The 17,314-nt window shown below is 34.9% G+C and overlaps 1 protein-coding gene across 1 annotated transcript; it reads right to left on the bottom strand.

Moving 5' to 3' along the window:
• Positions 1-2,209: 2,209 nt before the first annotated feature.
• LOC141839969 (nuclear matrix constituent protein 1-like) lies at positions 2,210-11,042 on the bottom strand. Its single transcript, XM_074727841.1, has 8 exons — positions 10,649-11,042; positions 9,207-9,416; positions 7,357-7,610; positions 6,964-7,234; positions 6,802-6,885; positions 3,921-6,061; positions 3,060-3,309; positions 2,210-2,724 (listed from the first exon to the last, which is right to left on the bottom strand). Exons 2-8 carry the CDS (start codon positions 9,393-9,395, stop codon positions 2,503-2,505), a joined length of 3,411 nt encoding a protein of 1,136 aa, XP_074583942.1. The 5' UTR covers positions 9,396-9,416; positions 10,649-11,042; the 3' UTR covers positions 2,210-2,502.
• Positions 11,043-17,314: the final 6,272 nt, after the last annotated feature.

Genomic DNA, 17,314 nt, shown 5'->3' with positions numbered 1-17,314 from the left:
GCCACAGCCATAGCCCCCTCTTGCTCGTGTCTGTTGATCCACCCTGACAATCAGTGTATTGCTCTCGCTCCTCTGCTTTTGTCCAATTTTGAGTTGAAATTTTGAGACAAAACAGTTCTACACAATTGATTTATTAATTCAAATTATCATGTATAATCTTGATTGATTATGTGATTATCTAGTGATTACATAACCAAGATTATATGAAATAAAATATAATTTTCAATCTAGTAATAAAAATTTATTTATTTAATTATAATCAAGATTATATAAAATAAAATATAATTTAATATTATTTGACTTAATTTAGATAATATAATAAAATTTTATTTACTTGATTATGTGATTTTTTATTCTTGATTCAATTATAGATACTTTTATACTTTTACAACTTAAAAATGTCATAGAAAACTCAATAACATTTAAACAAATTTAATTTAATTTAATCTAAATTCATTAAAAAATAAATTAAGCTAACCTTATTAAATAAATTCAAACAATGTAAAACTTGGAAGCTGACTTCCTACCGTCCACGTGACTAGTGAATCTCGAGTTGACGCGAAACAATGGCACGAGCCAAATCGCGCGGAGATCTATCGGATTGGGGGATCAACTCCGCCCTCCCACCGCAGGGTTCCGCCTTCTTCTTCCATATCCCACCATGGTGAAAGCCACCACTCCCTTCCCATCCCCTTCTCCGATCTCCTTGTCCATGGCCTGCTTGAGCTCCACAGCTAACTGCTTCGCCGGGCGCTTCGAGCGCCGCCACCTCTCCCCCATTATGTCCTCCACTTCCCCCTCCCCTAGCGTTCGTTCTGTGCCCGATGCGGCCATTTCTCCGAAGTTAGAGCATCTTCGATGCGAACTAGATGCAGTGTCTGCGGCGATGAAAGAGTACTCCGAGAAGGAGGCCATTTCAGAGCAGGATGTCCGCGCGTCGCCTCCGAAGGAAGAGAAGAGGATCTCCGGGATCCACGTGCCTCGGCAGAAGGTGGTTCTCGGCGGCGGTGGCGTCGCCCAGATCTAGCCAAGCCATGGTGGCGGGCTCGCCGGGATACGTCGCCCCGCACTACCTCCGACGATTAGCGATGGTCTCGAAGAAGAGCGACGTGTACAGCTTCGAGATGCTAATGCTGGAGGTCGTCACCGGCGTGGAGGCGTTCGACGCCGAGCGCGAGCGTCGTTTAACAGCGGAGAACTGGCGAGCATATGAGAAAAAAAAATAGGATAATTTAAAAAAAAAAATTTGTTAACTCCAGAATGGAACTTTACAAGGTAATCGAACTCCTCACACACACACTTATATAAATCCTAAGACATGCGACCGTTTATTAGTATAGTAAAATGATAAAACACACAAATACGAAGATGAAATTTAAAATTTTAATAGAAATGAATATTTAAGAAGATCAAAATTTAAATTTTAATAGAAATAAATATTTTAGAGGTCGTGTGTATAAATATCAAATTATATATATATAAAAAATAGAGGCCGAGTGGCCATTTATCTTCTTCTTTCAGAACTAAAGGCATTTTAAAGATAAATATTGTCAAAAAGGCACGTGTTGCCATTGAACTAGTTCAAGCAAACATCGGTGCTAAATATAAACCCTAAGACATGCTATTTGGTTAGAAAAAGTTCATGGGTCACACTATTCATCAAATTTTCAACCCAAAGACAACCTATATAAGGATAGGGTAACTGAACTATTGTCATGGACTAGAAATTAGCGTATGCATAAATGAAAAGTATTCAAGTTTATATAGTGCATATGCATACCTCTGGGAACCCACGGCTTATGGTACAGTTCCAGCTATCTACAATCTGAAAACATTCAGACAATAAATTAAAATAACTCTACAGAAACCAAAGTCCATACCTGGAGATTGATGAACAAGAAGTGATAGCAAATTACAGACCGTGATTATTGCCAGGCGAAGCTGAAGACTTTGCACTATGTACAACTGTTGCACGATGTTAAGGCAAAGACTATAAAAGAAATTGTGCAGGTGTATCATCCATGACTCGAGGATCAGTTTGCAACAGCTATAAATAATTGACAAAGATGGTAAAGGTTATCAAAACTAAATGACTGAGGCAGCTCATTAGACCACATCAAAAAGTAACACTATTTTGTCCAAAGTAAAGAGAAAAAACACTGCAGACACAAGCAATGTAAAAAAGAAGTGTTATCAACCATACAAGCCCAACGAAAAACATTGCTTTGTCATAAGAATCAACAGAAACCTGCCTCGACACATCGTGTTTATCGAGTAAGAGTGCATATGTCTACTATGACACACCACTGTGAAACCCTGTGGAGCATCACCAATTCCTACAGGAACTAGAATGAAAAATAATGATACATGAGAACTACATGACTAAAACACCATCCACACAGACAAATGGAAGCTGGATTAATTAAGTAGATACATCAACAGTGACAAATAATTGGGGGTAGGTAAAGTTGGGGTGTTAATAGGATAGTATCTATACGCACTTCATGTCGTGAAGAAAGTCCAGAGTTTTTTCCCAATCGAGACATCATGGTTGTTCGAGTCCTCTCCATCCTTCTCACTATCACCATCTTCGCTCCCTCCATTGGGAGTATTAGGTTCTGGTTCTGATACTGTTATCTCATTTACAATTACCATGCCATCGCCAGCCTGCTCGCTTGATTCGATTGATTTCCCATCATAATGATCATGGAACTCCGATTCATGCTGTCAAGGAACAGTCATATTTCTCCAAGTAAATGTCTCAATCACATATAAAAAAAAAGTAAACTGTGTCAAAACGCCATATTTCTACAAAGCATAAACTGCCATATTTCTACAAAGCATAAACTATGAATGCTTTCCCATTATGTCTTTCTCAAATCAATATATATCAAATAAATACTCCCTAAGTCATTTGTGAGTAAATATTAGTGTCCTGTATCCAGACCCTTTTTATTACCCCTTCCAACAGAGCTAAAAGCATTTGACAAACCGTGGACTTATTCTTTTATGAGTCTCAACTCCAAATGTGTGAACGAGAAGCAGAGGCAGTGGCTTACCTGGACAAGTGTCTGAGAAATCTCCTGAATGTTCATGGCATTTTTGGAAGCAGTATGCTTCACTTCTATTGATTTCGCACCCTCATCAACAAAACTTAATGCAGGTTCAGCATACAACCTCAGTTGGGAAGTTCCTTCTTCATCTCCGTCTCTCTTCAGTGTTTCATCTCCAGAAGGTTGTCGGTAGCCTCTAATTTTCAACCCTTTTTTCTGATCAGATACTGGTTGGATTGGTGACATTGCAGCAGCACTAAGGATAGGCAAGAGAAAAGTATTGAATCCCCAAGTTTCTTTAAGTGGTTAACATAATCATTTTCATTTCAAAGCGTAGCTTTGCAATTTCACAATGGTAGTTACAGGAAAATCAAATGTACAGAAGGAAACCAAAATATAAAATTATATAGGAGGAATGATCCCCAAGAGTACAACAAAAATCCAAAGACCATCATAGGCATCGGGTGAAATCCGAAAAATAAAAAAATAATAAAGATTGCTTGTCTGAGGATTAGATATTTTATTACGTATGATTTTCTTTAAAGTCTTTTGCTAGCACTAGGTATCCAAACATAGAACATAAAATCTTTCCGTCAAAAAGTAATATTCCACAAGCCTATATACCAAACAATTGAGTGAACCAGCCTATTTACACAACCTGATTCTAAGACCTTACCTTGTAAACCAAGAGGAACCCTTGCATTTGCAAGTTCAGTAAAAGAAATATATATATATATATATATATATATATATATATATATATATATATATATATATACACAACAAAAGCATCAGAGAGCATAGAAGCTAAATTCTATTAAAGCTATGTGCTGGATTATGAATAACTTGCAAATTAAATCAACTTACATTGTGGAGCGCCTGAAGTTATAACGCCGCTTTTCTCCAAATGTCTGAGCTTGTGGAGCAGCTATTTGTCTCTTTTTACGACGTCCAACAAGTGAAACATTCTCAGAACAAGTTTCACTGTCCAAAGCTTGATCACTAGTTAATGATACATGAGAAAGATCCCTCTTTTGGCCTGCATGAACTACATCGTGGCCATTAACAACTTGGATATCTGAAGATTGGTTTCCTTGCCCATTTGACTGTTCATTCTGCTCAGTAGAAGTCTCTCTAAGGAAATCTTGTGCTTCTTCGACAACCTTTTTCACAGTGCGTGTTCTCCGTATCTTTCTAGGCTTACTGCTCTGGATAGCTTTACTTGTTTTCTCTTTTGCTGGTTCAGGCTGGGAATCATTTTCCATTACTATAAACCCTACCTTCTCATAGTGATTGTTAAATTGAACAACCTGCTCAGCAACCACTTCCTTATCAGCATTATTTGCTTGCATACAATTGGCATCAGCTAAATTATCCTCATCTCCGAAAGAAGGATCTGGCTCATCTCGATCTCCATCAAACAGCTTTGCTCCTTTGTTCTCCCAGATTCCACTACCTGATTTGGATCTATGATTGTGGAAAGGTTGGATAGAAATTCTTTGTGGTGATGCAGGTTCATCATAGGCTCCACCTTCCAAAACTTCAGTATCAAGTTTTGCACCAAGTGACGTAGAACTTTTCTCCTGATCATCCATATCTTCCTTTTTTTTAGCTGGGGAGAAATTAAACAGTCTAGAACATTTTTGCAGCAATGTTAAACGGCTTCCTGATGTTAAAGATGGAGACAACATTTGCTGGGGAGTAGTTTCAGAATCCTTGGGTTTCATATCATCGTTGAATGTCAATCTTGGTAGTTGAACAACTTCAGTATCTTTCAGGCTGAGAAGCTCCAAATCATGCATTTGAACACCACAGTTTTTGCATTTCTTAAACTCTTCAACCATGGTTAGAAAATGCTCCCTGTCCTTCAGAAATTTCTTCCTTTGGTCCTTCATTTCCCTGCTGAGCTCACGAAGAGTGTCAATATCCTTCTGAATCTCAAGTTGGTCAGTTTCAAGTTTCTTTCTGCATGCAACGAGATCTTCTTTTTCTCTTTCCAATCGTTCTTTGTCGATTTCCAATCTTTTGTATGTCAACTCATTAGTGCTGCTTAAAGATTGTATTTCATTTAACTCAATAGACTTCTTTCTCTCGAATTCACTTTCTCTGTCTTGCAAGTCTTTCTCCAAAGCTTCCTTCCTTTTTCCCATTTCCATCTCTAGTTCATGTCTACGTAGCTCAAGATCCCGAGCCATATCAGCACGTTCCAGTTCGAGCATATCATGCACAGCCGACTTCTCATGTTCCATTGTTTTTTCAAAAAGCTCTTTCTTAGTCTGAAGGCTATCCAATTTCTCTTCCATGCTAATTCTCTCTGCTTGTGTCTCATTCCTAAACCTTTCCTCTTCAGAAAATCGCCATTTTTCAAACCTTTCTTTCTCTTCATTAACCTTTTTTATCTCTAATTCCAGTGCTAATTGTTTATTGTCCAACAACTCCCACTCTTCCTCAAATTTCTCCCTTTGTCGTCTTAAATCCTCTCTATCGCTATCTAGTGAAGACTTGATCATCCTGTAATCTTCAATCTCTTGCTTTAGTTTTAACTGGAGCAGGGTATGTTCTTCTCTTTCTTGCCTAGTAAGTTTAAGATGCTCCTCATCTTTGACAATTTGTGCCTTCTCAGCTTTTATTGAATCCTTCATAGTCTCAAGTTCAGAAATAGAGTTGAGAAGCTCCTGCCTATCACTCTCCAGCTGCTGTTTTTGTTTCTCTAACTCCTTCTCAGAAACCTTTATAGAGTCCTCCCACTTCCTCAATACTAGAGATTTGGAATCGAGATCTTTCTCCATTTCCTTTAGCTTCAGCTCTTTTATTTCCAAAAGATGCTCCTTTTCTGTAATTTGTTGCTCTTTAAGATCAATTACTTTTTTCTTCTCTTCCAATTCAAATACTTTGACTTTTATCTCTTCATCAAAGGCTTTTTGTCTTCCCTTCATCTCTAATTCAAACTCCTGTTTCTTTGAATCTAACAATGCATTGTGCTCATCTAGAAGCTTTTGAATCTCCACCTAGATAACCAAACAAAAGAACCATATACAGGGCAATGAGAAGCAGAAAACATTCCAGAAAACCAAAAGTTGTGACTTCAACAATTATCATAAAAGCATCCATCATGCCAACAAGCAGATGGTGACTACCAAATCACACATGCAGGATACTGACTTGTGCCAAAAAATTGTTGGCGCCATGAATTTCTATTGATTATTACAAAAATAATTTGGTAGCAAAAAATGCTGATGAAAGGCATATATCACACAACTCACAATCAATTTGAGATACAAAGCGAGTTTGAGATACAAAGCAAGGTTGACATTGCAAGAACAGTATACCAACAACCAATACCAAGTAGTCAAACACTATACCACCAAACTTTGGTAATTATATTACTTTTTCTTTTGTATATTAAGTGGGACTAAGTAATATGATCCTTATTTGGTAATTAGGCAGTAAGGTAAGCATGCACCGTATTCACTAGTTTGAATTATATTCTAGGCCATCTAGGCCCCACCCATGAGAAAATATTCCACATTATTTTGTTGAAATTGTTGCTATTCCTTGAACACAAGGTAGTACTCGAACCTAAGGAATAGAGTGCTATGCCATACTTGGATCCGAATCATCCTGAAAAAAATCATGAATTCAAGAATTTTCATTGACTTAAATAGGAAAGTTATGCTTTCCTTTTTGGTTTTATGTCAACAAGAAATGGAAAGTAAATTAACCCAATCACTTAAAACTAGAAACTCACTTTCTCTCTAGCATTTAGCTTTTCTTCTCTCGAAGCTAATTCCCTCTCCTTCTTCTCCAAACTCTCAAACTTGATTTCTGCTTCCTGCAGTTAATACATGGAGGACAATCTCATTTGATGATAATATTCTAGTAGAAAGGAAACCAAAATGATAAATAATACCTTCTCCTTACAGGTCAAAGAACTTAGTCTGGCACTTATATCATCTTTTACTAATTTCAAGGACTTCTTTGATGTCTCAATCTCTTTTTCTGCTTCTTCAATCTCTGTTTGTTTTCTTTTAAGCATCCAATCTACCTCATTTGCCCTATTCTCTCTTTCATTGAGAAGCTTCTGCCCATCATCAAGCCTTTTCTGACTTTCTCGCAGCATTTTCTCCCAACCAAGATAATGTTCCCTTTGTTCGATTAGGTTCTTCTCATGTGCCTTCCGTCTAGATGATGGTAGAAGAAATAATATTAAGAATGTGTGTTAAATTACAAATAATTTGATAAACTAAAGGATCCACCACTGAAATCAGTGACAGAAAGGTAGATAAGAAGGGGGGAAACTTGCTCTGATGATAAAGACATATTCTCCTTCTGAAGTTTTCTCTTAAGAGCTTCTAGGTCATCCAGTTTTCTGTCTATCTCAGAACTTTTACGGTTTACTTCAGCTAGCTTAGCATCAGCAGCATGAGCCTTTGCTTCAATTTCCACGTACTGTTCCTCTAAACCTGTCTCTAAAGCTTGAGCGTCAGCTAACTTCTTTTCTGATGTAAACTTGACTTCTGCCATTTGAAAGCGTATATCTTGCAAGTCCTTTTCAAGCTGCACACAGCATCGTTCAAACATCCAAAAAGAGAAAGGAAAAAAAATGCAAACTGACAGATGCTTATGCATTTTATAAACAAAGAAATCACTATTTGATGAATAAAATAAAAGCATAGATATGTAGAAAGGCACGATTGAGAAATATACTGCAAAAGACTGTAAGAGACAAGCTGACCTAAGTTATAACATTTTTACAACAAAGAACATTAGTGAAACTATATTAGCATTTAAAAAAAATGGTCCAAAAGAATATATTCATTGAATTTCAGAAAAAAAGAATAAATAGCCAGATACCAGCACAAATGAATACATTGTCAGGATAAGAAAAATATTAGAGGCCATGGGAAAAAATTAGACAAAATAATAAAACTATCAACAAATAACAAAGTCAATGCTGGTCCCAAGCCAGGATAAATAAAGGTTGACGGTTTGTAGGACTTAACAGACAGCGTTAAAATATGTGAATTCATTAGCTACACTAGGAGTGTCAATGCATGATAACTGATTTTACATCAAGGTTCAACTCTAATCTATATCTTTTTTATGTTACTGCAAGATTAGATTAACTCACTAATCATATTCAAGAGAGAGAGAAAACACCTTACTGTACATTATTTGCAGATAATATTTTGTTAATTGATAAGAATGCGAGAAGATTAAACTCGAAGCTCAAGTTACGGAAGGAAAACTTCATAAATAAGAATTTTAAGTAGAACAAAACTGATGGAATGTAATTCCAATCATTAGAAAAGAAATGAGGGAGTAGCTACAAATGGACATGAAAGTCATTTGAGCAAGAGTTTTAAATATCATACATCTATCATTCAATAAGAAGACACACTAATAGGATAAAGATTTATTGGTGAAACTGAGCAGAGCTTTTATTATGTCTTCTGTGATCATCGTGTGCCTCTTCGAATAAAAGGTAAGTCTTATAAAACTATGGTACAACTCATCATACTTTATATAGCAAAGTGTTAGTCAATTAGAAAACAAACTGCACAAAAATAAAGTAAAAGAATATTATTATCCCAGAGCAATTAGATATAGCTTAATAAATGATAAATAAGAGAAAATAAGCTGTGATGGGATAGAGATGTTCAGCGTAGAAAACGTATTCAATAGTTAGGACTCAAGCATGTCTTATGAAATGGAGTTGAAGTTGTGAGAAAAGGAGATCAAAGAACAAACTAGTTAATCTAATAAGAAGATTCAATTCATTTGAATATTACTAGTGATACAAATTTAATAGTATTAATACAAACTTACTATTATTAATACAAACTTAATAGTATTATATAGAAAAATCAGATCAATGTAGCCAAACTAAATATTTGGGCAGATTGATGAGCATGGAGATGATGAATTACCTGTACAAAGAATAAATATGAAGTGCAGTTTTCTAAAGAGGATTCAAGAGGCACTATTAAAACTTACAAGCAAAGCAGCTTCCCAAAAAGGATTTACGAACATGTAAAGCTCCACATGAGAACAATTGTTTCATTGAACATGTTGACTTTCAATCATTAATGACCACTAAAAGCATTTGCAGTGATTCAAATATAAAGATAAAAGTTAAAGTTCATATCATACATTTGCAACTTTCTGCTTCTCGATCCCCAAATCCTTCTGCCACTTCTCCTCGCGCTTTTCATATTCAGATATTATGGTCATATGTGCAGTTTGTTCCCTCTTCAGAATCTCCTCTGCTTCTGACAAAGTTTGCCTAACTTCTTCATATTTAGTAATTGAACTTTTCTTCTCAATTAGTAGAAGACCCATATTGTATTGATACTCATGAAGCTGCATACATAACAACACATGGAGAAGTTAGCAAGTGTCAACAATAACATAGTAATGGAAAAGCAGATCTAACAAATTGGGACTTGTTAATATGACAAGGGGGAGCCAATAAATAATAAAAAAATGTATTATACAAAAGGAACCTTTTAGAATAGAAAGGCTGGTTCCTAATACATCCATTATTTATGGAAAGAAAGCCATTATCAACTCCATACAAAACCACCACCTAAAACTCATGGTAAAAATGAAATAGAAAAAGAAACTAAATAACATCATAACCAGGTATAACACAGAATTCAGATATGAAATCAATTAAGATCATCAAGACAAACTTCGAGTTAAATTTGTTAAAAATCCATGACACCATTATACATCGATCAAGGTTATGTTGTCCTGTTGTGTGCAAGCCCAAGGTAAAAGAAAAGAGAGAGAGAAAAAACTAGAGGAAGTTGACCCGAAAGGATAGAGGAAATGGTGCAAACTCCTTACTTTCCACTTAAAGGCAAAGTCATTTAGGTTTGTTCAGATCAAATAAAAGGCCACCTACAAGAAAATGGTTCAAAAGTGGGAAAATTATAAACCTTCACTTGATTACTACCTAAGATTCATACTTTACTTTCAATTGGCAACCTATGCTAAAATCAAGAATGCTCTTGATTAAGTTTAGGCAAAATGATAGTGGTAGAGTAAGCTTTGTGGCATGTCTTACTAAGCATAATGCAACTCTTGAAAGCTAAGTGTGGATGACTAGGATAATGACTCGCAAAGTTCAGGATGACTGTTACCCATAAAGCATGACATGGATCTATAAAACATTTGTGTCCAAAAAACCATGACAAAAGATGAACATTATGGTCCAACGGAAGCATATTCTAAGAATGAGCCTTACCAACAGAACCAGATTCTGAGAGCTTAAGCTGATGTGCTATCACAAAGTTCAAACTTTTGTCTGTTGCTTAAACTAGCGTTCTATATTACCCCTTGCATATAAGAACATGCCAGTGAACACAGACCATAAGATTCTCATTCCATTACCTTTAATCTACAAATCCACATGTCCAAGTAAAAACCATTTGAGTAAAGGCACACACTTGGTATCTAAAGCATGTTTATTTGATCAACATGATACTATGCCTTACTTCGACTTCAGTTGAATGGAACAACCAGAACTACAAATCATAGTAATACCGCAATATGAAAATAACCAGAGTATAAGAAATGATGTTAATAACCTCTTTCTCCAACTCAGCAATCCTCTGAGCAAGAGCTTCCCTGTCCTTCCTCTGCAACACAGCCTCGTCCAGGAACCCTGCCTCCCGAAAATGCCTCCAAACCTCCAAATCCTCACCGCCTCCAACGACATCCCCTCCATTCGCACCAAGCGAAGCCTGAGGTGGAGGTGGAGGTGGAGGTGGCGTGTCTACCACGTTCTTTCCCTTCCTATGACGAGGTGAACATCACGAATTCACTTTCTCATCAAAGCTCCCGGAACCAAAAACCCTAGCGAGGTATCCTGGTCCCCGGATAGAGCACCAGAACCCCTTCTTCCCGAAGTGAAATCAAGAACCAAACGCGAGATCTCCGACGCCCTAAAGGTGAGCGCAGACCACGAAAGCGAGCGGCGGAAGACGACGACCTGCACCGAGAAAACCTAAAACTGGAGGTGGAAGAACGACAATCAGGGGAGGAAGATCGCCAGGAAAAAGGTAGGATTAGGGGATCGAGTAGGCAGATCGAGGAAGAAAACCTGGAATTGGCATCGATCGAAAGGAGGAAAGCGGGGAGGGCGGCAGCGCACGCTTTTTCGCGATCCTTCCACCTTTTTCTCTTTCTCCTCCGCCTTATTTTTCTCTCTTGTCGGAAATGCCCCTGTCCGTTCTTCAAGCTGGTAACTGCCGATTAATTTTACCTGCCATTTATTTAAATAAATCTAAATATTTAAAATTAATTGTTAATTGAAGGTAAAACGGCTAGAAAGATTTGTGGGCTTTCGCTGTGGAATTTTCAAAAAATAAAATAAAATAAATTTTATTAAATTTAAAAGGCAAAAAATCAGAGGACGTCATTTATCTTTAAATCATCAAAAAGCGTTTCATGACTCATCCACCGTTGACCGTGTCTATTTATTTAGATCGGGATATAATTGAGTTGATTATGATGAAATAGACTTTTGACGAAATCGAGATAATATCTTTTTTAAATGGTGATCAACTGAAACTTTTTAATTTATCTTCTTATAGATAATTATGAGACCGACTTTATGGGACGATGGGATGATGAATTTCACTTTTTACTAAAGTATTATTTATCTAAATATCCTCCCAACGACTCTGTAATGTATCTACAATTTAATTTATAAAATCATTAAATGCATTGTAATAATTATAAAATCATAATTGTTACCATGTAAATATAAAAAAATAAATGATCAAATTGAATCCGAATTGTAACATCTACAATTTTATAGTTGTTACAATGTAAATATTTTTTTAACATATTAAGTATGCATTATAAGAATTATGAAATTATAATTATTACAATGATCAATTTAGAAATTAAAATTTAGATGAAATATAATAATATTAACTAATATATAACATTATCAAAGAGCGTTTGAGTAATTGTAGAATGAAATATTTTTTTTGATAAAAAAATAAAATGGTGCACCCATGACTTGAAACTAAGAGGTGATTTTTTTTACTTTTGTTCAAATCTAATATGAGTTGATTTTATCAATTTTGAAAGGAAAAAAATTATCGTCTACTCATTTTGATCAAAATTATTAAATGCATTTTATAATTTTGTAAGATTCAGAAATATAATATAATAATCTAATAAATATCTCAATTAATTTAAGCTCACGTGAAAGTTTTGATTCAAACTATTACATGCAAGTTTTGAATCGAAAAACGAATCAATGCTCTATTATTTACGAAACACAATTCAACACAATTCAATATTTTGATAAAAAATAGATAAATTTATATTTATATAGTAATTTTTACCTAAATTATTACATGATGTAATATAATAGTTTTGATAAGTTAATTTGAATTATAATTATTTGACTCGAAGATTAATTGGGAAAGAAATTCATGAATGAAATATCTTTTTGATATTTTTAGACGACAATAAAAACCTGCCAAAATAATTTTTAGTTAATCAACATACTAATGTATGATTTATTTGATTGTTAAAATAAAAAACTGATTTTAATCAAATAGTTAACATATTAATATTCTTATCATTTAGAAATTTTATTTAAAAATATTATTATATAACCTGATATGAAAATGTTATTTAATTGAAATTTTTAATGCCAAATTTGTTTTTTTAATTAATTATTGTTAGATTGACAATTATTAGATAGAGAAGAAAAGGAATATTATAGAGAATAAAATGAATTATTGTTAAATTATATTGTTTCATTAGGCAAACAATTCAAAAAACTAATAAGTTAACAATAACACGCTGGCTGAGGGTGTTTTCGTCACTTCACTCCGACCGACTGAATTGTCAAAAGCATCCATTTTTCAAAGAAATTACCAAATATATCCTTATTCCAATATACTGTAATAACTATAACGTGCAAAAAAATAATAATAATAAAAATAAAAATAAACATAGAGAATTTTAATATAAAAAATTAAAATCACTTTAATATAATAAAATCATCGCAAAAAATTTATAGTAGTCAAATTAATCATTGTACAACAGTTGGATGAGAAATTTGATCATGTTAAAAGTTTGAATAATTTTAATAAATTAATATAAAAATATTTTATAAATGTTTTGATAAAGTTAAATTTATTTATTGTTATATATTTATAGTAATTGTTTTGTAGATAAAAATATATTTGATATGAAAAATATAATAAATTATTCATTTAATTTCAAAAAAGACTTTTTTTTTACAATTCAAATAATTAAGGTACCCTTTTAATTTTTATCTAATATTGAGAAAATTAACACAAACTATCTTAAAAGAAAATTGTTCACTTTATCAGCTAAATATATTGTAATTTTCTTATTAAGTAGGGGGAAAATAAAATTTCTCATACATTTTATCCACTAATTATGGATCAAATTAAAATTTCTATATATTTTTTAATTATTCTTTATTGCACGTGAGTTAGCCGAGCCAGTTCGCTCAGACCCATTAGCCGAGTAATTTAATAAACGAAGCCGACGCCGTTAGAAGCTAACGGCGTGAACGAAGTTAAACGCTGCTTTCCAAGCGTCGACTTCGACGACTCCTTTCTTTGACAGCGAAAACAGCAGGCGCCTCTCGGCTCCGATCCGGCTTAGGGCCGGCTTCGAACGTTTCCCCCTCTTCGGCGCGCCTGCTCCTGCTCTCCCTCCGCCCGTCGCCGTCTCCATTTTCCGCGTCGGAGAGTGAAGCGTTGCCGGGGTTCTCGGTCCCGCGCGTCGATGCCCTAATGCTCGATCCGAAAAGGATCCGTGGTTGATGCTTCTGGGTGCGAATCGGGCTTCCAGTTTGAGTTTCGCGCCTTCCTTGGGTATGGCGTTGAGGTAAAATTTTGATCTTTCTTGTTTCGTCCGTCGAAGTCATACTCGTGTGAGTTCGCACTGATAGCTGTTGCTTCAGTGGAGCCGGGGAAACGTAGTGGCGAGTCATGGGGAAGTAAGCTCGTTGCTTGTGAGATTTTCGTCGGAGCTTTTGAGTTCGTCATTTGGGCAGCAGTTGCAGTGTTTAGTAGTTGCTTCCATCGTTTAAGCAAAGGTCACCTCCGGTGGTTCAAGATGAATTCGAAGCAGCCTGCTTGATATGCTCTGTCTGACAAGTCGATGGCACATGCTGGTTGGATAGTTGTACTTCCATGAGAGCTTAGAATTACTGTTAAAGGTAATTTGCGCACTCTGTTGGCGCCTTTCTTTCAACTATTGACAAGTTTAATAGCTTAAAATGCCAATAAAGTTTGAAAAAAAAAACAGTCTGGCCTTGTTATTTGTTGGTTATTTTATTCGAGTTAAGCAATCAGTTTGAAAAGAACAGTCAATTTAGATTAACTCACCAAAGGCCCGAACAATAGAACATATGATTCATTTAGCTTAGCTAAATTAGTTTTAGCTTTAGTTATCTGTAGGTTACTTAATTTACTTGAGTTTCCATTTTGATTCACTCTGTCAATGCATGCATCTATGTTATGCTCTTATTGGGAAAATACCATAAACACTAATATGTTGAATATTTTGAGTGGATCTATTTCCCATTTCTACTTCTTTCTACCATGGTAATTTGTTTTTTTTCCTTCAATTTTCTTAATTGTATAGGATGGGATTAACTAATGGTGATTTAGGATGATTCCTCACTAGCGTTAAATATGTTTCTAGAACAACTTGGGTTTACATATAATATCACATTTTATTATGAAATTATTGAGAATTGACGAAAAAGAAGGGGGGTGCATAAAAGTTTTTAACCATGATTGTATATGTTCCACATAGATGTTGTTGAATTTTCCAAGTTATGTAAAGCAAATATCTGTTTCTTTTATCATTCAATTTGCTAGCATGATATGAGGCCATCTTAGTTTAAGGTCACCATCAACAATGGAAAATTTTCAGATTCTGTGGGAATCATGTCTTGCAATTGGTATACTATTACTCAACTTTTCAGTTGTGGACATAACTTTCTTTCCGAGAACCATGATTTTTGAAGCCATACTGATTTGCATGGTAGCTTTTTAATTCCTTTTCTGGTGGTAGATCCAACATTTGAGAGGTGTCGTTACATGTATTCTATTAGATTAATTGGACACAAAAAAAATTGCAATGACATAGAATGATATATTTCATAGAGAATAAGGATTTTGATTCCAGACATTTCTTCTTATTTATTTTACCCAAATTAGGTAGAATGATGACAATAAAATTTACAATCTCATAAACACAAATAGTGAGAGTTTCTCTCCCTTCGGTTTTAGATAAATAAACAAGATAGTGAAATGGAGTGGAAATAAGTTAATACTATTCTTTCTTTTCACTTAAGAGTAAAAAAGCTTCCTTAGGTTTTCTTCATTACATGGGAGCATGTCGTGCATGACGCTTTTAAAAAATAGCTGTTAGAGAAAAGGCTCTAATGATAAGGTACCTCACTAAAGGGGCTAAGGAAATGCTCCTAGACAAGGAAGAATATAACATCAATCGGACCTTAGTCTGGATTCAAAAACAAAGAACGCACCGCCTTGACATTGGCAAGTCACACAATTTCTCCATCTAGGTAGGGGTTCCTAAGTCTCAAAGAAAGAAAAAGAAGCATACAAGTTGAGGGGGATTGAAAATGAAACCTGTAGTTCCTTGTCTTAGTGTTCCTAGGCGAGTGGGGGACTAGTGTTCAGGTTAAAGTAGTTCCTTGTCTTAGTGTTCCTAGAGTGGGGGAAGGAGGGGTTGGTGAAAATAGGAAGGATTTTAGGAATAAAGGAGATGAAAATTGAATTCAAACTGAGGGCTTGACAGCGCCTTCTGCAAATCAATCCTGCATACAACATCTGACACTCCGAGAGCCACCATCTCATGTGTGAAAATTTTGCACCCCAATTGATCATGTGTGAAAAATTTTAGAGCACACCGTGTCATGTATAGATTTATGCTTGAGTTAGATAATCATGCCATTGGCTACATTTGAGGTTGCATTAGATTAACATTTAGGTGCATGTCTGAATCAATAGGAACTCAATGATAAGGAAAAATTCACTAACACATTAAGATAATTTTCCACATATATTGTGATTTCACAAATCACATGTGAAATACTGTTGTTTGTATATCTTTTGACACAAGCATGGTGTGTGACCTAACAATTTCTAAGGCGGGCTATCTTTGCAAAAGATGATAAGAGAATATGATCCAGTGTTTGCAAAGTATTCATTTGAAGTTGAGAAAATTACTTGGGGATTGTCACTTGTATTTCTTGCTTTTGTAACTTCCAATCTTGTACGTTGGTGGCATATTTATAATCTGAGGCTTCATTTGGAGTATCTGAAGACTGAAACATATAAACAGTAAGCACATACTAAACACAGGTTATTTATTTATTTTATTTGTTTTTTATGTGTGTCGCTTAGTACTCTAACTAAATTGGTAGGCAACACCTACTTTCCATTTTAAAATTTTTTTTAATTAGCTCATTTCTATGTTTAGTATATCTAGTTGTAGTATCTAGAAAACTTTACTGGTTAATTGGTTATCTACTTCAATGAGATTGTTTCTCTTGTTCTTTTGTATAATTTCATGAGTCTGTTTTTTTTTTTTTACTCCATGTTAATGTTTGCTAATATGAGTCTGTTTTTTTATTCCATTTAATAGGAATGCTTTAAATAACCCTTTAATAATGTGGATATTGTTTTGCTATTCAAGAATATTTATTTGCAAACAAGATGGGTACCATGGTATGCAAGTATAAATTTCAATCTATGTGCACACTGCATCAACCTCTTCAGGACTTTCTCACTGCCATGAGCTCCATATATTAACAATGAGATTTCTTTACGCAAAATTGCACTAGCTTAGAATAGCCTATGTTTAAGCATTTTCATGTAACAATTGAGTATTTGTTACTATTTGTGAATCTTAATCAATCTTTCTTTTCCTTTCTCAGAAAATGTTGCTCAAATTTACTCATTAACTTCTAATGGACTCAACCTTAAGATGGTGATTAACAATCTTCTCATGCTATTTGGATTTATCTTAGATGGCACAACTGGACCTTTTTAGGACTGAGGGAATAACATAGGAAAGGACTTCCTAGTGAATGGTTAAGGAGTTCTCTTACATATGAAAAAATTGTTTTCAATTCAAATACTCAAATAGTAAACTGTCAAGTTCTTCTTTACAGTGGTGGAATCAAAGACATCAAATGGACGCGACACTTGTTC

The sequence above is a fragment of the Curcuma longa genome, chromosome 11 (assembly GCF_044706935.1).
Source record: "Curcuma longa cultivar G26 ecotype Majalengka, Jawa Barat chromosome 11, ITB_CL_G26_1.1, whole genome shotgun sequence".
Lineage (NCBI taxonomy): Eukaryota > Viridiplantae > Streptophyta > Magnoliopsida > Zingiberales > Zingiberaceae > Curcuma > Curcuma longa.
Note: the sequence above shows the minus strand (reverse complement) of the source record. Positions and strands in the feature narration are given on the sequence as shown.